General features: G+C 37.1%; 3 protein-coding genes across 7 annotated transcripts in view; 1 reads left to right on the top strand and 2 right to left on the bottom strand.

Moving 5' to 3' along the window:
* Positions 1–3,137: 3,137 nt before the first annotated feature.
* npb (neuropeptide B) lies at positions 3,138–8,140 on the bottom strand. The gene is made up of 2 exons (XM_022679950.2): positions 7,796–8,140; positions 3,138–3,473 (listed from the first exon to the last, which is right to left on the bottom strand). Exons 1-2 carry the CDS (start codon positions 8,138–8,140, stop codon positions 3,345–3,347), a joined length of 474 nt encoding a protein of 157 aa, XP_022535671.1. The 3' UTR covers positions 3,138–3,344.
* On the bottom strand, positions 8,106–19,433 carry LOC111194825 (E3 ubiquitin-protein ligase RNF135-like). 3 transcript variants are annotated; one of them, XM_022679948.2, is made up of 7 exons: positions 19,345–19,433; positions 16,735–17,328; positions 15,142–15,237; positions 13,593–13,826; positions 11,180–11,366; positions 9,824–10,417; positions 8,106–8,181 (listed from the first exon to the last, which is right to left on the bottom strand). In XM_022679948.2, the coding sequence occupies exons 2-7, from the start codon at positions 17,320–17,322 to the stop codon at positions 8,168–8,170; spliced, it is 1,713 nt and encodes a 570-aa protein (XP_022535669.2). In that variant the 5' UTR covers positions 17,323–17,328; positions 19,345–19,433; the 3' UTR covers positions 8,106–8,167. The 3 variants fall into 3 exon arrangements, with proteins under 3 accessions (XP_022535669.2, XP_022535668.2, XP_022535670.2); XM_022679947.2 differs by lacking the exon at positions 8,106–8,181 and having other exon boundaries at positions 8,338–10,417; XM_022679949.2 differs by lacking the exons at positions 8,106–8,181; positions 13,593–13,826 and having other exon boundaries at positions 8,338–10,417.
* The window catches only part of rnf213a (ring finger protein 213a), a 152,832-nt gene continuing 151,682 nt past the window's right edge, over positions 19,365–20,514 (top strand). For 2 of the 3 annotated variants that reach the window (XM_049468109.1, XM_049468107.1), the window contains exon 1: positions 19,365–19,670. In XM_049468109.1, the coding sequence (XP_049324066.1) occupies positions 19,386–19,670 (285 nt within the window). In that variant the 5' untranslated portion in view covers positions 19,365–19,385. The remainder of the gene's footprint in view (positions 19,671–20,514) is intronic. The other variant, XM_049468110.1, reaches the window with a different exon arrangement.

The following is a 20,514-nucleotide window of genomic DNA, read 5'->3' as shown; positions in this document are numbered from 1 at the left end:
CAGGCTGTAGTAGTTAAAAATAGTAGTAATAGACTGTAGTTAAAAAAAAAAGTCTGTTTTACGTAAAATTGGATATTTCCAAACTTTACTCAACTACTTTGACTAAGGGCGTTTTCCACCAGCACTATTTGGTCTGGTTAAAACAACCGGACCAAAACCAGCTAGTGGAGGAGGTCTCAGTCCAGTCCCAAAAGAACTCTGTAGTGGTTCACTTGTTGTAAGAATGTGATTTGGTCTCGATTAACTACCAGCTATCAAATATACTCATTTTATTTGAGCTAAACTGCTGATAATTCGCAGTTAAATCTGATATATTAGCCAGATAACACTTTTACAGTTACCACAAGCTGTGAACCAACGCTGTCTCTGCTGCTGCTCCATGCTGTTTACACAATAAGAGCGCTTTATGTGCAGCGTTCACTGCTCGCTGCTGCACGACCCATTAAAAAATAAAGTTGCTAGGTGCTTGCTATGGTGTCTGTAGTGGTTGCTAAGGTGTTGCTAAGTAGTTGCTAAAGGTGTCCATGGTGGTTGCTATGGTGTTGCTATCTGGTTGCTAAGGCATTGCTATGGTATCCATGGTGGTTGCTATGGTGTTGCTAAGTTGTTGCTATGGTGTCTGGTGTGGTTGCTATGATGTTGCTAATATAACTACAGAGTGAACTATATGATCAGTGGAGCTGATAATATTGATCGTAATGTTATGCTTGACCTGTGTATAGGCACATGTGTAAAATCATTGATTTGTATATGCAATAAATGATATTTTTTATTAAATATTATTTAGTTATGAGTGCATTTCATTGACTGTTTAAATCAAGACACGCCCACTTGTGTTTGTTTCTGAATACAGTGCTCAGATTTTATTTATCCATCTTATAGTTTTATATAGCATTATATATTACACAATGATGATTTCCATCCTGTACAAAAGCGTCTTACTTTCACTCACAAAAGCAAATATATATAAATAAATAAATAAATAAAGTGTGTATGTATAAATACTACGCAAATATCTTTAGCCCATGAGAGAAAGTGATTTGTTTTTTTGTAAAACTGCTGTTTATTTGGGCTTAAAATAAGTACAGTGCAATCAATAAATACAAAACAAGGATAATATTTACAGTTAACATCCAAAATCGAGTTTATAAAATAAAAATGATGAGTTTCTTTGATTTTACCAAATTGAAAACCTCTGGAATATAATCAAGAGGAAGATGGATGATCACAAGCCATCAAACCACCAAACTGAACTGCTTGAATTTTTGCACCAGGAGTAGAGCAGCATAAAGTTATCCAAAAGCAGTGTGTAAGACTGGTGGAGGAGAACATGATGCCAAGATGCATGAAAAAAACTGTGATTAAAAACCAACCAGGATTATTCCACCAAATATTGATTTCTGAACTCTTAAAACTGAATATGAACATGAACTTGTTTTTTCTTTGCATTAATTAAAGTCTGAAAGCTCTGCGTCTTTTTTTTCTCATTTTCTGTAAATAAATGCTCTAAATGAGAATATTTTTATTTGTAATTTGGGAGAAATGTTGTCTGTAGTTTATAGAATAAAACAACAATGTTGAATTTACTCAAATTTATACCTATAAATAGCAAAATCAGAGAAACTGATTCAGAAACTCTGAAGTGATCTCTTCATTTTTATTATTTTTTTCCACAGCTGTATATTATACAGTACCAGTCAAAAGTTTGGACGCACCTCTTCTTTCTTATTGAATGTGTTTTTATTTCTTTTCTTTGATAGTTTTTTTACATTGTAAATTTAATATTAAAGACTATATTAAAGCTATACAGGAACACATGCACACATGATTTTTTTTTTTTTTAATAATAAACTGTTAATAAATATGTTTTTTTTTTAAGTATCGCATTTCTCTTTGAGGACAGCTCATCCCAAATCACTGTCTCAGTTGATCAGGTTTAGGTCAGGGGATTAATGTAATTAATGTAATTTCTATGAATTTAATCTAATATTAATGTAGAAAATGCATCAAATAAAGAAATAAAGAAAGACACTCAAACAGAAGGTGTGTACAAACATTTTGCTTGTACTGTATTTATAATATATATATTTTACACATTTCTTTTTGGAAATGGGTAACTTATAACACGCCTATGCTTCCACTGTTCTGTATCATCATAATAAAATCATAACGTTCTCTTTCCATACACTACAGGCCAAAGGTTTGGACACACCTTTTCTTTTTCAATGCGTTTTCTTTATTTTCATGACTATTTACATTGTAGATTCTCACTGAAACATCAAAACTATGAATGAACACATGTGGAGTTTTATGTACTTAATAAAAAATGAGCTGAGCCTCCACAGTCACCGGACCTGAACCCAATCCAGATGGTTTGGGGTGAGCTGGAGCACAGAGTGAAGAAGACAAAGGAGCAACAAGCGCTAATAAACACCTCCGGGAACTCCTTCCTTCCTTCAAGACTGTTGGAAAACTTTTCATTTCAGGCGGCCACCTCTTTGAGAGAAGCTCATTGAGAGAATGATGCCAAGAGTGTGCAAAGCAGTAATCAGAGCAAAGGGGGCTATTTTTTTGAAGAAACTAGAATATATAACAGTTTTTTTTTAGTTATTTCACCATTTTTTGTTAAGTATAAAACTCCACGTGTTCATTCATAGTTTTGATGCTTCAGTGAGAATCTACAATTTAAATAGTCATGAAAATAAAGAAAACGTACTGAAAACTATAAATGAACATGTGGAGTTTTATGTACTTAACATAAAATGGTTAAAATAACTAAAAAACATGTTATATATTCTAGTTTCTTAAAAAAATAGCCCCCTTTTGCTCTGATTACTGCTTTGCACACTCTCTCAATGGCATTATTCTCTCAATGAGCTTCTCTCAAAGAGGTGACCACCTGAAATTAAAAGTTTTCCAACAGTCTTGAAGGAATGAAGGAGTTCCCAGAGGTGTTTATTAGCACTTGTTGCTCCTTTGTCTTCTTCACTCTGTGCTCCAGCTCACCCCAAACCATCTGGATTGGGTTCAGGTCCGGTGACTGTGGAGGTTCAGCTCATTTTTTATTAAGTACATAAAACTCCACATGTGTTCATTCATAGTTTTGATGTTTCAGTGAGAATCTACAATGTACATAGTCATGAAAATAAAAAATAAAGAAAACGCACTAAAAAAGAGAAGGTGTGTCCAAACTATTGTACTAGCAGAGTCTTCCAGTGTTTAACATCAAAACCGAGATCAAAAAAATCAATAATCAATAAAAGGACAGTCTGTGAGGGCTGTGTTTCCATGCTGAGAGAGGTAGGATCATCATTATCTCTGGGTGAATCTTCTGCTGCTGATGTTCAGAGGTTCAGACAGTCTCTGGAGTCCAGTGAGATCAGTACGGTCGCCTCGCAGCGGAACGTGGCCCGGGGGTCCTGGACCAGTCGACAGCTCTTCAGGTCGGGGCTCATGCTTTTCACACACACGTTCTGTAAAATAAAAATTATATATAGAACCTTTAAATGAGTTGAACTGGACTGAGTGATTCAGAATCAAAATACTCTGTTCCTTTAACCCATAAACCCCTACGCACGGATTTTACAGTCATATAAAAAGGTTTGGGCACCCCTATTAATCTTAATCATTTTTAGTTGTAAATATTTGGGTGTTTGCAACAGCCATTTCAGTTTGATATATCTAATAACTGATGGACACAGTAATATTTCAGGATTGAAATGAGGTTTATTGTACAAACAGAGAATGTGCAATATGCATTAAACCAAAATTTGACCGGTGCAAAACTATGGGCACCCTTATCATTTTATTGATTTGAATACTCCTAACTACTTTTTACTGACTTACTGAAGCACAGAACCAAAGGGACAGTTATGCAAAAGCACACCTCGACTCTGTTTGATGCTGCAGCTCTTTGGAGGTGGTCTGTGGATTGTCCTTGACTGTTCTCACCATTCTTCTTCTCTGCCTTTCTGATATTTTTCTTGGCCTGCCACTTCTGGGCTTAACAAGAACTGTCCCTGTGCTCTTCCATTTCCTTACTATGTTCCTCACAGTGGAAACTGACAGGTTAAATCTCTGAGACAACTTTTTGTATCCTTCCCCTGAACAACTATGTTGAACAATCTTTGTTTTTAGATCATTTGAGAGTTGTTTTGATGAGCCCATGATGCCACTCTTCAGAGAAGATTCAAATAGGAGAACAACTTGCAATTGGGCACCTTAAATACCTTTTCTCATGATTGGATACACCTGGCTATGAAGTTCAAAGCTCAACGAGGTAACCAAACCAATTTTGTGCTTCAGTAAGTCAGTAAAAAGTAGTTAGGAGTATTCAAATCAATAAAATGATAAGGGTGCCCATACTTTTGCACCGGTCAAATTTTGGTTGAATGCATATTGCACATTTTCTGTTAGTACAATAAACCTCATTTCAATCCTGAAATATTACTGTGTCCATCAGTTATTAGATATATCAAACTGAAATGGCTGCTGCAAACACCCAAATATTTACAACTAAAAATGATTAAGATTAATCGGGGTGCCCAAACTTTTTCATATGACTGTACGTCCAAAATCGCACCTTGTGTTCTCAGCTTAATTACTCAGGAATCCCTTCACACATAAACATAATCCATATATGGTTAGAAAGGGCGGAGCTTACTCTTTCTAAAAAATAGTGATCACATCCCAGTACATTAAGAAACATCTTTTTTTTATTATTTCTAAAATATAAATTTCTAAAAATAAAATTTCTATTCATGCTAAATTGTGTGGTAATAATACAATTTACAATATTTACAACACTAAGCTACTTAGCTTATATATTTTTTAAGGTTATCATTATTTATTATGAACAGAACACACATTCTAAATATAACCTGTTTTATATTGAGCATGTTGTAGTATAACATGCTTAGCATGGTTTAATTTGCCCTCTTTGACGCAGCACATCCTACAATATGACTATTGTGCATAAAGATACTAAAATAATATATTGTGCAGCAGTAATGTGAAATACATTTCAAATATAATTTAAATGTTTTTTATTTTATGTTTTTTTTATATTCCTTTTTATAAATAATACAAATTTTATTAGGGCTAAATTGTGTGGTAATAATACAATTTACAATATTTACAACATTTACAACACTAAGCTTCTTAGGTGATATTTTTTAAAAAGGTTCTCATTATTTATTATGAACAGATAACACATAAAACATTTTTTCCCCTTTTTTGTAATTTACATTATTTTTATAAAAACATTAAAAAAATCTGTTCTTTTCATGTTATTAATCATTCTAAAACTTTTTTTGTTTTCTTAAAAGAAATATTGAGCAAGAATTATTGGGGAAAAAAAAATCACATTACCTGGAAGAGTAACTGTTTTTCATTAAGAATTATCATTAAGTGGACATCACATTTTTTAGAGATGTTTTGTTGCACATAACACTAATTGTGACATATTGTTCATCTGAATAGATCGTCAACCAGCCAATAAAAAAGTTTACATAAAAACATAATTCATATAAGATTAGAAAGGGCGGAATTTACTTTTTCTAAAAATAGCAGAAACCCCAATGCGGTAAACCATTTACAAAACATCTATTGAGAAATAATAAGATCTTCTTTAACGTTCCTTGTTTTATTCTTCCATTATAACTCTATTTATTTGCTCAAAACACATAATCAGCTGTATTTACATTCACTTTCAGGTCTCTGAGTAAATCACATGATGTCATCATCATCGCCGCTCATTCCTCAAAGTGTTAAAAAAAGGGTCTTTAACCAAAACCAAAAAATACGTGCACTTTGCTTTTCCCCAACCAATATTATTTATTTTACAATATTATTAGTGCTTCAATATGTTTATATGATGTTTCAAACCAAATAATATCAGTAAATGATGCTGTTCATGTAAAAATGTAAAATGTAAAAGTAATAAACATTGTAATGAACTATCATCAATATTCTTATAAGATATCTTAGGTTTGAATATATTTGAAGTCTATACATAAAAAAAATCAAAACATGATTAGTTCACGAAAAAAAAACAACAATTCTTCTTCCTTTTACATTTTAAATGATTATATTTTTGAGCAGCCGTATGTCTTCTGGAGTAAAAGAGATCAGGGCATGTGTCTGTCTGATATAATTACGTGTTATAAGACCTGAAAGAGGAACTGACAAAGGGTTAAAACTGATTGCCTACATTATCAAAGATTATTATCATAAGTTATATTGTTACCTAGTTAAAGGTCAAAAAACACCAACAGAGAGTTGCCTCCATCCTTAAACACATCCTCTTCCCACCCCCAACACAGACTGTTCACAGAAGAGTGAAATTCAAAACCACCAGGTTAAGGAACAGGTTCTTCCCTACTGCCATCAGACTCCTCAACCCGCCTCAAAAATGACCCTGTATCTTACTCTCTACTAGGGGTGGGGATTATGACCCTAAAATAATATCAGATATTTCATGTTTTTTTGCGATAACACATACATAACTCATATACAAATGTATCATAAATGTATTATAAATGTTTTTTTATATATCCATGTCTAAATATAACATTTTAAATTGAGCATGTTGTAGTATAACATGCTTAGCATGGTTTAATTTGCCCTATTTGACGCAGCACATCCTACAATATGACTATTGTGCATAAAGATACTAAAACGATATATTGTGCAGCAGTAATGTGAAAAACATTTCAAATATAATTAAAATATGTTTTATTTTAAAATGTATTTCCACCAATTGCAGCACATTAAGAAAAATAATTTTAAAAATCAGTTTATAAACAGTTTAAAACTGTTTTGAAAAAATGTATGCCCTTGCGTTTAGTGAAATGCACATTTAAAAAAAGCAGTTAAATATTTTGGTTAATTGGGTATAAATATTTACATATAGTTCAATATATAGCTCTGGAAAAAAATAAAGAGACCACTTCAATTTTTTATCAGTTTCTCTGATTTTGCTATTTATAGGTTTATGTTTGAGTAAAATGAACATTGTTGTTTTATTCTATAAACTACAGACAACATTTCTCCCAAATTCCAAATACAAATATTAAAATATTGTCATTTAGAGCTTTTATTTGCAGAAAATGAGAAATTAGATGCAGATGCAGAGCTTTCAGACCTCAAATAATGCAAAGAAAACAAGTTCATATTCATAAAGTTTTAAGAGTTCAGAAATCAATATTTGGTGGAATAACCCTGGTTTTAATCACAGTTTTTTTTCATGCATCTTGTCATCATGTTCTCCTCCACCAGTCTTACACACTGCTTTTGGATAACTTTATGCTGCTTTACTCCTGGTGTAAAAATTCAAGCAGTTCAGTTTGGTGGTTTGATGGCTTGTGATCATCCATCTTCCTCTTGATTATATTCCAGAGGTTTTCAATTTGGTAGAACCAGATCAAATCATATTTACAGTGTAGAACAGGCGTTCTGACAATTAGTGCTAACACACTGTATTCACACGAGGCAAAATTAATGTAATAAAAGCAGCATTTTGCTTGTTTTTAGTTTAGTTTTATATTTTTATTTAGGTGCATCCTTAACACATGATTTACATTTTAATTTTAATGTAACAAAATTCTAACACAATAAAATGAAACAAAATAAATAAATATTTTAGTTAATTGGGTTTAATACAGTTCTCCTCCACCAGTCTTACACACTGATTTTTTTAAGTGGTCTGTTACTTTTTTTCCAGAGCTGTTTTAAGATATTAGAGACTTCTTTTGTGTTCTATTTTGTCTTAATTAAAAGTAAATGAAAGTCTTACCAGGTTCTGCAGGACAGAGTTCGGGTGCGGGTCAGAGAGCAGGTCGTAGTCAGAGGCCGGTCCGGTGGTCTCCCGCGGGTCCGGTTCCGCCGGTTCCGCTCTCCGGTAAGGGGAGCGCCGGATCCCGGACAGCAGCCCGGACGCTCTGCCCACCGAGTAATAGCTCGGACCCGCCGCCTGCTTATACCAGCCCTCCACCGGCCCGAGCGCCGAGACCAGCACCAGAACCAGAACCGCGGACCCGCTCTGCAGCATACTGGAGCTTCTGGAGACCCGCTGTAGCCTGAAGTTCCTGATCCTCTCCTCCACCTGACTGCGCTTTATATAGAGGAGCCCAGTCCTCATCTCCTCATCTCCATCGCTGGATATGACTCAGTGACTCAGCTCTGTAAAAAAAAATAAGAGAGCACTTAAAAATGACGAGTTTCTTTAATTTTACTAAATTGAAAACCTCTGCAATATAATCAAGAGGAAGATGGATGATCACAAACCATCAAACCACCAAACTGAACTGCTTGAATTTTTGCACCAGGAGTAAAGCAGCATAAAGTTATCCAAAAGCAGTGTGTAAGACTGGTGGAGGAGAACATGATGCCAAGATGCATGAAAAAAAAACTGTGATTAAAAACCACCAGGGTTATTCCACCAAATATTGATTATTTGTGAACTCTTAAAACTTAATAACCATGAACTTGTTTTCTTTGCATTATTTTTTTATATAAAATAAATGATCTAATTGACAATATTCTTTTTAGGAATTTGGGAGAAATGTTGTCTGTAGTTTATAGAATAAAACAACAATGTTCATTTTACTCAAACATAAACCTATAAATAGCAAAATCAGAGAAACTGATTCAGAAACTGAAGTGGTCTCTTCATTTTTTTTGTCCAGAGTGTATATAACATTAGAACATTACTCAATAGAATAGAGCTATTCACTGTATACCTGTAACTCTACTTCTTCACTACTTTACTTTAACTGATGCTCTCAAACTTTACATTAAGAGACAAGAGATTCAAGTAATTAACTCTTGATGAGTTCAGCACAGCTGTTAACTGAAAGACTGAATTCCAGGTGAAAAATTCAGCAGAGATATGCAAAACTGATCATATCAGCAAGAGGAGATACTTTTTGTAGAATGTAAAATATAAAACACATTCTGGTTTGTTTAACACTTTTTGTTTATAAAATAATTCCATATGTTTTTCTTCACAGTTTATACAACTTTAGTATTAAACCAATGTTTAGTTTAAGGTTTTTATTTTGACCATATATATATATAATGTATTTTATTTTTGCATCTTGTATTTTACATTTATCTGATTTTTGTTAAAATGTGCATTTTTTCCCCTGAAATTCTGATTGTGAGGGGCAAAAATAATTAAAAAACAATTCTTTATTATAGTCTGTGGAAAAAAAAATACATAATTAAGTTTTTTTATTGATTTATTGAAGTATGTTTAAGGAAAAAACATTTTATCATAAGGAAAATGGGGTTGACAGGCAGCAGCATCACAGCTGTTCGTTCTGCACTGCCTATGGCTGTAGGAGTGGCTTTAGCACCACCTAGTGGTTCATTTACGACAACACAGTAATATTAACACATACAACAGAGATAAAGATAAATATTTATAATTAAATAGAGCAGAAGTTTTGCAAAGTTCAAATTCAACTTCCCAGGTTTAAAATTCAATTCCCCATAGAGTTCAAATTCAACTTCCCAGATTTAAAATTCAATTCCCCACAGAGTTTAAAATCAACTCTCCACAGAGTGAAAATTAAAATCCCCACAGAGTTCAAATTCAACTCCCCACAGAGTTAAATTCAACTTCCCATTTGCTCCTCAGAGTCAGAAGCTCCTCTGGTGCTGATGGCCGTTGTCTCCTCCGGGTCTCTGAGCCAGACAGCAGGACGCAGTGGTTTAGAACTCAGAGTCTGAAACCTGTAGCAGAGCCGAACCCTGGAGCCGGACACGGTGAAAAAGCTCAACCAGCCCCGATCACAGTCCAGGTGCACACCTATCTTACCTGGAGGACTCTTGGAGATCAGGTGCGTGTTCTGGTTGTGCGAGGCGAAAAACCCGGTGATGACCTTGTTGTTTTCTTTTTTTCGTGTGGCTGTCACATGACCCTGGACTTTGTCTTTTACGACTTTTTCTTTCGTACGTTTTGGAGCATCGCCACCATACTCAGCAGCATGGAGCACATTGTCTTCTCTGGTCTTTCTTAGTGTTCGTTTAAGTATGGCATCCTCCGCTCCCTTGCATGTGTCTGTATTCTCATTTTTTTCGCAATTATCTGAAGTTTTTTTCCCGGCATTCCGCCAAATAACGTACCAGGATCTCTGATCTTGGCCCGAACCCTGGTAGCAATCTTGACAATTTTTATACGTAACTCCCACGGCCCAGTTTCTTCTTAGGTCCCTGGGTGGCATAACTTCCCAGTAATGCTGCCCCCTAGTGAAATTCTGAGAGCACAGCACCCTGAAGTTCAGCTCCAGGTTCACCTGGTGGTCTTTCCAGGCTAGAAGCCCACTGTGCTCCACTGTGAGAGAAGAGCTGTCGTCGGATAGCAGCACCGAGGCACTAGCGGTAGTTGGATCAAAGGAAACGCCACAGGAATCTACAGACAAGAAGAGAAGATGAATATACCGCAGTTAGTTCCCACCCTGCAATGTAATTGGCTGAGAGGCATTGTGTGAGTTCCATTATCAGCCGGTAATGCGCTGTAACAGAAGCTCTCCATGTATTACTCCGCAAAATACGCGTAATCTAGCAACAATGCAGCGCTTACAAGCCAAACATCAACAGCGCAGCTACAAACAGAGCAGAAATGGAACTATTTTAACTCGCAGAGTGTTTATAACCCAACATATATTATTCATACTCCTCCTCTTTAACTCGATAATCGAACTGTGGTATAATCGCAATAATAAACTCGAGGTTTGTGCTATAATGTGTAATATTGGCACTGCTGTGCTGATCTACGACCACAGCACAGCAGTGCCAATATTACACGTTGTAGCACGAACCTTGAGTGTATTATTGCTTAATTCTATTTAATTTGTTAATATTACACCACCTTACATTATGATGATGATACACAATGATGCAATAGAGGAATTTAGCAATAGAGGACATAGAAACAAAAAAAAAACATTTTTAGGCAGGACCTAAAGTAGGCCAAAGGGAAGGTGGGGCCTTATGTTCACCATGTTCAGAAGCTCCGCCCACTTCTCTACTGGACTCAGAGGAATCTCGGATGTTTGGACAACAGTAAGCCCACAAATAGCCAGGTTCTCTCATGGCATGGGGGTGTTGTAGGGAAAAATGGGGGAATTTTAGTTAAAAAGCTCAGTTTTAACTCATCCATAACTGACCTTACCTTTGTCCTGCAGTGTGTTTGTTGCGTGTTTCTTCAGGTTGGAACAAAGCTGAGATTCTAGATGATTCAATTCTAGATGATTTTGGATCTGTTGGAGGTCCAGGATGATCCGTTCCACAGCACGCCCATCCATCTGAACATCAGCTTCCTGTAGTGGACTGATCTCTGGAGGAACCAGTGGCAGGGGCTGTAAGAGAGAGTCATCAGATATTATTATTTTCTCTCTGAGTTGTTTATGATGCTTCATATGATGAAACACATCCTCAACCTCTTCCTCATTCTCTGCAGCAGCTACTAAAAGAAAATATTCAGAAAAAAATGAGAATCAGGAAAAGCACCATGTCTACATCAACCTGTGAATTAGTATTCATGGCCCCGCCCACCTCGAATCGGGACCGCCCACAGACAGAGCTGAATCTGGGTGGCGACACCGTCTCATCAGAACAGCATGCAGTTCATTACTGTGTTATTTGTGCGAATAACACATCAGTGTTTATTAGGGGTGTCACGATTCTCTAAATCCTCGATTCGATTTCATTTTCGATTTGAGGGTCACGATTCGATTCGATTCTCGATTTTCTTGTTTTTTTTTCTTGTTATTATTTTATGCCTCATAAAATTTAAATAATATATTTATTATTATTATTATTATTATTATAAATATTATAAATATTATTATTATTATTATTTATTAAGATATATATGGTAATGCCATCTAGTGACTTTTTTTGGTAGCAACAGTGTGCACTATTAAAACAAGCAGTTTATCAGAGCTGTGTGTGGATGGCTGGTGAAACTGCTCATTACATGAAGCTGCAGTTCTTCATCCAACCACTAGCAGCAGCAGCACAAGCCCCGCTCTCTTCACTCAGTCACTACTTCAGTACAGCCCAGCCACGGGCTACAGAGCTCAGCCAGTCCGTTTTTACTGTTTCTGTAAACAAATAAAGGTTTTAACCCCACTAACCGGATAATACAGCTCACTACAGTTCATCTTTCAGCCCAAGCAGCTAACAGCAGCAGGTTAGAACAGCCGACACGGAGGCACTGCTCGGATTACATTATAAACAGGTCAGTTAGCGCGCTGCTAACCTCAGGATGTTTATAACTACGGAGTTTAGTGGACACACCACGGCCGCCAGGTAAGTCTTTTAAAGGCTACTGAAGACTATTAAAGGCTATTAGAGTGTAACCCCTGGCTCCCAGGGGTTACAAGAGGTTATTGAAAGCATTATTGGGGGGCAGAAATCAGTACAGGCTGGTTAGATAAGTGATGTGGGTATTGTCTTATAAATATTTACACATAACTTATATCTCTCCTGAAAAGCTTTTATTTTAGTCAGAAACACGCTTGTGTTTACTTTATCTGAGGGAAAGATGTTTTTTTAATTCAATGGAAAGCAACAGGTGTAGTCAATTATAAGTTTAAGATTTTTAATCCACCTCACTGTGATCTATAGTCAGTGTTCTCAAGTCACACTGACACACGCATTTCAGCGAGTTCACACGCTCTCACCTGCGCGCACCCACCCCTCCGTTAGATACAGATACAAAACCTGCGCGCCCAACCACCGCCCCCCCTCCCCCGTTGGACAGATAAAAACAGTGATCACACTCCCGCCGACTGCGCTCATGCAGTGGCTATCTCTATTTAAATGAATAGGATGCGCTGTGTTGGTGCCGCGCCATTTGCGTAGCGCGCTGCGCTATTTGCGTAGCGCGCGCGGGAGGGATCGTCGATCCTCTTTTTGACTTCGATACTCGAGATCGTGACCTCATTTCGATTCGATTTCGATAAAATATCGAGATCGTGACACCCCTAGTGTTTATATACTTTACCCAGTAATTCAGAGCTAAGAAACTAATGGTTAAAATTTGTCTATGGAGGAAAAACACCAGCCAAGTACAATTGAGATAGGTAGGTGTGTGTTTAGAACAGTTCTGTTCACACTAGTTAAAAGTAAAAATCCACCAGGACCTGGACAACCCACCTCTGTGTGTAACTATAGGTTTAAATAGGATCTCTGGTGGATTTGGTGTTTTACAGAGACTCTAAGACTAGGTCAGTGTCTGAACTGCACTTAGCAGGGCATTATTACACATGTTGTAAAGTAACATATGACATTGCAAGACTGTTATTAGTGTAAAAAAGTCTTTATTTTAAAACGTTTCTAAATGTTGTCCGTCTCACTGCCTTCTGATGTTGCAGTGCTGTTAGCCTTGCAGCAATATGTTATCCAAAATCCTATCGTTTCTCCCTGCCCACTCCTCCACGGGACTAAAGCAGTGTTATACCGGATCACTGGAGCATTTTTTTTTTTACCAAAACCAGCTCACATGGCATTCATTCATACTAGAGACACAAGTTAACATTTTAAAATGACTTTTAAAAACTAGGGTTTCTAGTTCTAACCTGAGAGAAGTTGAAATACGAGTCGTTGGTTCTGCATTTATTTAACTGGTTCACTGTTTCGGAAACTGCCAGCAGGTGACTGTTCAGTATTTTTTGGTGCTCCTGTATTCGTTGGAGGACACACGTCCTCTCTGCATCTATAAAGGTTAGAACTTTGTCCTGAACCCGTCCAATAGTTTCCCTCAGAGCCTCGAAACAGAGCTCCACATCCTCCTTCATCTTCTCTGCAGAGGCCTGAGGACGACACAAATACACAAAAACAGCCTATCACTGGGATAGGCACTGCATGCCCACAGTGCACTGGTGGCTCTATGGGCGGGGCCACAGGAGCATCAGGGCCCAGCTGAAATATGATTGGCCCTCTGAAGTGCCCCTGTCCGGTCACTGCAATTTAATGCCCAATGAGATAAATAGGAATGTCCAGCATTGATTAAAGCTTACATGGGAGAGATGTTTTGATGTTTAAATGTTTTAAACTGACAGTAATTGTGAAAAAGTAACGGCTTTAAAAATGTATAAAAATTAAAAAAAAAAAAAAAATCCTAACCCATGTTTGCTCATTGTATTCTTAATTTGTAAGCAAGATTTTTTTATTTTTGGATAATACCACCATAATGTCAATTGTACTATTATTTGTTCCCTGGTAGCCTTGTTTGTATGTTCTTTTAATCAATAAGCTTTGATAAATCAATAACATATAAGTATAAAAAAATTATAAAATTCTGGATTTTAAAAGTATTTGACCTACGTACAGTAAACATGCATGTAAAATTAGAAAGAAGATTTTTTAACTTTAACTTTGTGCCAAAAATGTTGCTTTTTCCAAAACATTCTTTAAACAAAAGTGATGGTTGCTAACAACTGAATTAAAGAAAAATCTGATTTTTTTTGTCTAATCATACCTTGCAAGGGAAGATTTTTATAATTTCTAATTAGCCATAATTTGCCAAATACAGCTCTGGAAAAAAATAGAGACCACTTTTTTGATTTTACCAAATTAAAAACCTCTGGAATATAATCAAGAGGAAGATGGATGATCACAAACCATCAAACCACCAAACTGAACTGCTTGAATTTTTGCGCCAGGAGTAAAGCAGCATAAAGTTATCCAAAAGCAGTGTGTAAGACTGGTGGAGGAGAACATGATGTTTTCTCTGTATTATTTGAGGTCTGAAAGCTCTGCATCTTTTTTGTAATTTCAGCCATTTCTCATTTTCTGCAAAGAAATGCTCTAAATGACAATATTTTTATTTGGAAATGGGGAGAAATGTTTATAGAATAAAACAACAATGTTCATTTTACTCAACCATATACCAATAAATAACAAAATCAGAGAAATTATGATTTAAGCTATTATGCTCTAATATATTTTGCTAATGAACAAATATGAAAAATTATTTTTGCAAGGTATAATATAAATTCGATAAAAATATTTATTTTTAGAAAAGATTTAAAGATAAACTGGCAAATGCATTGAGAAACAGAGATTCTAAGCTTTAATATTAATAAATATACCTAAATATACTTGTGTATAACAGGAATACGTTACCACTACACCCTCAGATAGGGTATCTAATGATTCCAGGGCTCTGTCAGTGGCGTCCGCTCTGTCCTTAGCTTCATTGGCAACCGGATCGATTGAGGCCTGAAAAACAGATCATAACAGCAGGGTTTTATTATTATAAAAAAACTAAAACAAATAATTTACATACAATTTCAGTCAGTTTCAAAATCAACTAGGTTCTACATCTACAAATGCTGTTCTAAGATAATAAAAAAAACTGCTGAAGAACTTCTGGTTATGGTGCGAGCCCATTTGTTGGTTGGGTGCTGGTGCCTGCCTACCTCTGGATCGGCATCTGGATCAGGCCGAGCATTTTTAGTTCAATGCATCAAAGAATGCATTAAATGCAGAATTAAGACTCTAATTTTACCTTTAGACGTTTTGCATAGTATGTACATTTTTAAATATTTTGAAACCTTAATAAGGTTGAATGCTCCAATAAGCTTTATAATATAATGAATAAAATCTATGCCGATGATTAGAAAAATATCACTAATACATACAGTTCTTATAGTTCTTATTGGCTGCATTTCTTGTGGGAAAAAAATAAAGAGTGTGAAATCCCCCTTCCCACAGCAATCACTTAGCAACACCATAGCAATCAACTAGCAACACCACAGCGACCACCTAGCAACTCTATAGCAACCACAGCAACCACCTAACTATACTGAAAAACGTTGCTTGTGCTGTTAGGAGTGATACTTGGTACGGTTTTCGTACAACCCAGAGAGAGCAGGGCAAATTGTGCTCTCTCAGGGCTCCGGTAGCCGATGGCAAGCTACATGACCAGGATTCGAACAGGCGATCTCCTGATCATAGTGGCAGCACTTTAGACAGCTGGAGCACTTGGAGCTCTGTTATTATACATTTTAACAAGGTAAATACTTTATTTTCTTTATACTTTTTAGTTTCTTTGGTTGCTTATTGTCCCGTACCTAAATGTGATGTGGTGCCCAATAGATGCCCTAACAATGGGATAAACATTGTATTTGATGAAACAAAACTAAGTAAATATATATACAGCTCTGGAAAACAAAATGAAGAGAACACGTCAGTTTCTGAATCAGTTTCTCTGATTTTGCTATTTATAAATGTTTAAGTAAAGTGAACATTGTTTTTTTATTCTATAAACTACAGACAACATTTCTCCCAAATTCCAAATAAAATATTAAAATAATTTAGAGCATTTATTTGCAGTAAAATGAGAAATGGTTGAAATAACAAAAAGCAGATGCAGAGCTTTCAGACCTCAAATAAGTTCATATTCATAAAGTTTTAAGAGTTCAGAAATCAATATTTGGTGGAATAACCCTGGTGGTTTTTAATCACATTTAGGTGCATCCTTAACACATGATTTACATTTTAATTTTAATGTAACAAAATTCTAACACAATAAAATGAAACAAAATAAATAAATATTTTAGTTAATTGGGTTTAATACAGTTCTCCTCCACCAGTCTTACACACTGCTTTTGGATAACTTTATGCTGCTTTACTCCTGGTGCAAAAATTCAAGCAGTTCAGCTGGGTTTGATGGCTTTAAGTGGTAAAAACTGTATATTTTTAGTTTTCTCTCACCTTCCACTCTCTCCTGATCTCCTCCACTGCCCTCACACTGCACCTGCGATGCTTGGGCATGCACTGCCAACAGACTGGCACCCTGTGCCCCCTGCAGAACAGCTCGAGTGCCCTGCCATGCTTCTCACACTGCAGCTCCTTCAGGTTCGAGACTGGTGCACACAGGCAGTGCTTCTTCAGAGCCCGGCTTCCTGTATGTGGCATCAGGTGAACCCTGCAGAAGCTGGCCAGGCAGGTAACGCAGGTTTTATCTGCAGGCAGTTGGCGCCCGTCCTCGCAGACGTCGCATGTGATGCCAGGTGCGGGTTCTGTGCAGGGTTCGGGTTCTGCCCACACCTTCGCCACGTTCTCCATGATAGAGCAGAGAACAGTGCTGGGCTGGAGGACAGGTTTACAGATGAAGCTCCTCCGGCAGTGCGGGCAAAACCAGGGCAAAGAGCTTCTGGCCCAGTGCTGCTGGATGCAGGGCATGCAGAAGCTGTGCCCACATGGCGTAGTCACAGGGTTCCTGATTAGCGCCCGGCAGATTGGGCACATCAGCTCGTCTTCTTGGAGAAGCAGTGGAATAATGGAGGGTTTGGAGGCCATTTCTGCCTAAAAATGAAACAAGATCAGGTTATTAGTTGAGATTAGATCAAATTAGATGAAGTGTTAAGGTGTGTAACAGGTCAGGACTGGAGTGGCATAAAGTTATCCAAAAGCAGTGTGTAAGACTGGTGGAGGAGAACATGATGCCAAGATGCATAAAATCTTATCATATCATATTGTATTGACAAGTGACATAAAATATGGATATACAGCTTTGGAAAAAAAATAAGAGACCACTTAAAAATGATGGGTTTCTTTGATTTTACCGTATTGAAAACCTCTGGAATAAAATCAAGAAGAAGATCAAACCAAACTGAACTGCTTGAATTTCTGCACCAGGAGTAAAGCAGCATAAAGTTATCCAAAAGCAGCAGTGTGTAAGACTGGTGGAGGAGAACATGATGCCAATTCCTCTTGATTATATTCCAGAGGTTTTCCAGAGCTGTAGAAACAAGGATTTGTTGGCAGCTTATGGAGGTATTTTTCTCGGTGTCTCGGTGGGTGAGGGTGGTACTGCAGTCCCTGGGGGGTGGGGGTTGGGGGGAGGGTTGTTGGTGTATGCTGGGGGGTATCAGGGTGGGATTAGCTAACAGTCTGCTGAGTCACAGTGATAGGAAAGTTCTGTGTTTCAACACAGCTGAAGAAAAGTCCCTCAGTAAACAGCTAGAGTGTCTTATACTGCTTCAGGGGCTTCCCCCACTAGCGGGCTCAACTATAAACTAGTTTAGGGTTCCCCAGATACATATATCTGACATTTCGTCCTGTTTTTATTATTACCAGACTAGGGGACTGAATATTTTGAAATTTAAAAATTCTAATTTGAAGTTTTAAAACATACTATTCCATTCTGATCTGCACTGTGCATGAATGGGAACACATGTTTTTAAATGTCAAAGAAAAGTATTTCATATATCATATATTATATATTACCCTGTTAAAATGCACACTAATGCTAAATGCTAAAACATTGTCCAAAGGATGCACTCTTAATAGTTTATCAACAATGCTGTCACAACGATTTCACAACCTTGCTCATTGGTTATAAGACTATCTTAGTAGTTCCATTATATCAGTAAACACACAAAGTTGTCCCAATGTTGTAAACTTCCCTGCAACGTTGCTACAACGTTGTCCAAAGCTTGGTTATAATATTACTGTTTTTATTAAATTTTAATTTCTACCTAACAAACAAGCAAAAGTTGTACCAACACTGCAGTATTAATGTTTTATCAACAACATTGTCACAACCTAATAATTAGGTATCATTGCCTGTTGCCACAATGTTGTCTGCTTTTTTAAAACATAGCTACAACGTTGTCCAAAGGTTTTGCACTGTTAATGTTTTATCAAAATGCTGTCACAACGTTGTCACAACCTTTGCTTCTTGGTTGTAAAAAGTTGTGTTGTTGGTGCCATTATCCCTGCAAATAAACAAGCAAAGGTTGTCCCAACGTTGCTACAACGTTGCTACAACATTGCACTATTAATGTTTGATCAACAAAGTTGTCATAAACTTATTAAGGGGTAGTCATACAGTAATGCAATTATGTTTAATTATTAAAATGATCCAGGAAATAAACAAGCAAAAGTTGGCCCAACGTTGCACTGTTAATGTTTTATCCACAACGTTGTCACAACCTTGTTTTTTTTGGTTATAAGAAGTTTTGATGTTAGTGTCATTATCTTAGCAAATTATATATAAACTATATTATACTAAAATTATATATAGGTTGTCCCAACGTTGCTACAACGTTGCACTGTTAATGTTTTCTCCACAACGTTGTTAAAATGTATTAGTAAATAGTAATACAGTATTTCAATTATTTTTCTTGCATCAAAATGATCCTTTATAGCTATTTTACAGCATTTTAATGCATTCCAACGTTCTGACAACGTTGCAGGGCCACCAAAATAAAAGGTTTTCCCAACGTTGCTGTACTGTGTTTGCTAAAGAGTAAATCAGTAGTGAACCCAGCCAAGTTATTGTCTAATTCTGTGATTAAATCCTCAGTCCCAGCCTACCGTGTGAGTGTGTTTATGGAAATCCCCATGCAAAACTCTTGATGACAAGACAGACACCGCCGGTTCTCATCCCGAGCTGCGCGCGAGCCTCAGCAAACAGCAGCAGCAGCAGGGGACGCGCGCGCGAGCTCTCACGCCCCTTTCTTACGAACCGAAAGTTAGGGAGTATCGAAAGTGAGCGTTTATTTTTTTTGCGTAGAGCTAAACGAAGAGGAGCGCGAGCTCATTTATCCAGTACAGGGTGCAGACATGCGGGGTTTACAGCAGCGCGAGGGCCGCTGAGTCGATACAAACTAACTAACGCGAGGACTCGCCTGAGCGGACAGGTAAGCTCGCCTTGCTAACTAACTAGAGTTACCATAACTTGCCTTAACTGCCCGGTAGCGTAACTTATCACCTTATTTAACGTTACCTTATCTTTACCTGCTGATGATGCTGCTGCAGGAACGGGCTTATTAAGTGTTTAACTGGTATAACAGTTTTTATTAATGTATTATTTTATAACGTATAAATATTTATTATAATTTAAGTTTGTGACTCATCCATGTCTGTCCGGGTCAGCTAAGTTTAGTCAACATCGCAGCAGAAGACCTGAAACTAAGGATCCACTCCGGGGTTTTTCTCCAGCCGCATGTTCAGCTCCGCTGCAGCCACGTTATAACCAAGCTGGCGAGGCCGCTAGAGCAAAATCCCGGGATGGATCAGTAGCTCCGTTTTGGATCGGGATTGGCCAGCTCTGCCCAGTTGAGTTGAGCCGAGCCTGTGTATTGAAAGCGAGAGCAGAGAGCAGACAGCGCTATAATGTTGTGATTATCTAGTTTGACAGTTTATTATAACAATTTAACGCTATTTAACTTAACTATAACAATGGTATTAAGCTAATAACTCATCTATGTTTGTCTGGGTTAGTTTAGTTTAGTCAATATTCCAGTAAAATCCACTAAATTTCCAGAAACTAAAAATCCACCGCGGGATTTTGCTACATCCGCATGTTCAGCTCCGCTGCAGCCGCGCTATAGAGTGCTGAGCAGTCAGCTGGAGCGCAATCTCGGGATGCATCGTTAACTACGCTCTGGATCTGGATTGGCTAGCTCTGCGTGCGTTAGCTAGCAAGATTACGCAGTTTACGTAAACCCAGCTAGCCAAATAAGCGGATGTTTAGCTAGCTAG

Source organism: Astyanax mexicanus, chromosome 19, assembly GCF_023375975.1.
Source record: "Astyanax mexicanus isolate ESR-SI-001 chromosome 19, AstMex3_surface, whole genome shotgun sequence".
Lineage (NCBI taxonomy): Eukaryota > Metazoa > Chordata > Actinopteri > Characiformes > Acestrorhamphidae > Astyanax > Astyanax mexicanus.
This window is presented reverse-complemented; position numbering and strand designations above follow the sequence as displayed.

What these genes read in the sequence shown, in the direction of transcription:
- npb (XM_022679950.2), bottom strand. Translation starts at nt 8,140, where the DNA reads ATGAGGACTGGGCTCCTCTATATAAAGCGCAGTCAGGTGGAGGAGAGG. An exon ending in ACTCTGTCCTGCAGAACCTG is followed by an intron (nt 3,474 to 7,795) that starts GTAAGACTTTCA and finishes TTTATTTTACAG; the next exon opens with AACGTGTGTGTGAAAAGCAT.
- LOC111194825 (XM_022679947.2), bottom strand. Translation starts at nt 17,322, where the DNA reads ATGGCCTCCAAACCCTCCATTATTCCACTGCTTCTCCAAGAAGACGAG. An exon ending in CGTATTTCAACTTCTCTCAG is followed by an intron (nt 11,367 to 13,592) that starts GTTAGAACTAGA and finishes TCTCTCTTACAG; the next exon opens with CCCCTGCCACTGGTTCCTCC. An exon ending in AAACACACTGCAGGACAAAG is followed by an intron (nt 10,418 to 11,179) that starts GTAAGGTCAGTT and finishes TCTTGTCTGTAG; the next exon opens with ATTCCTGTGGCGTTTCCTTT.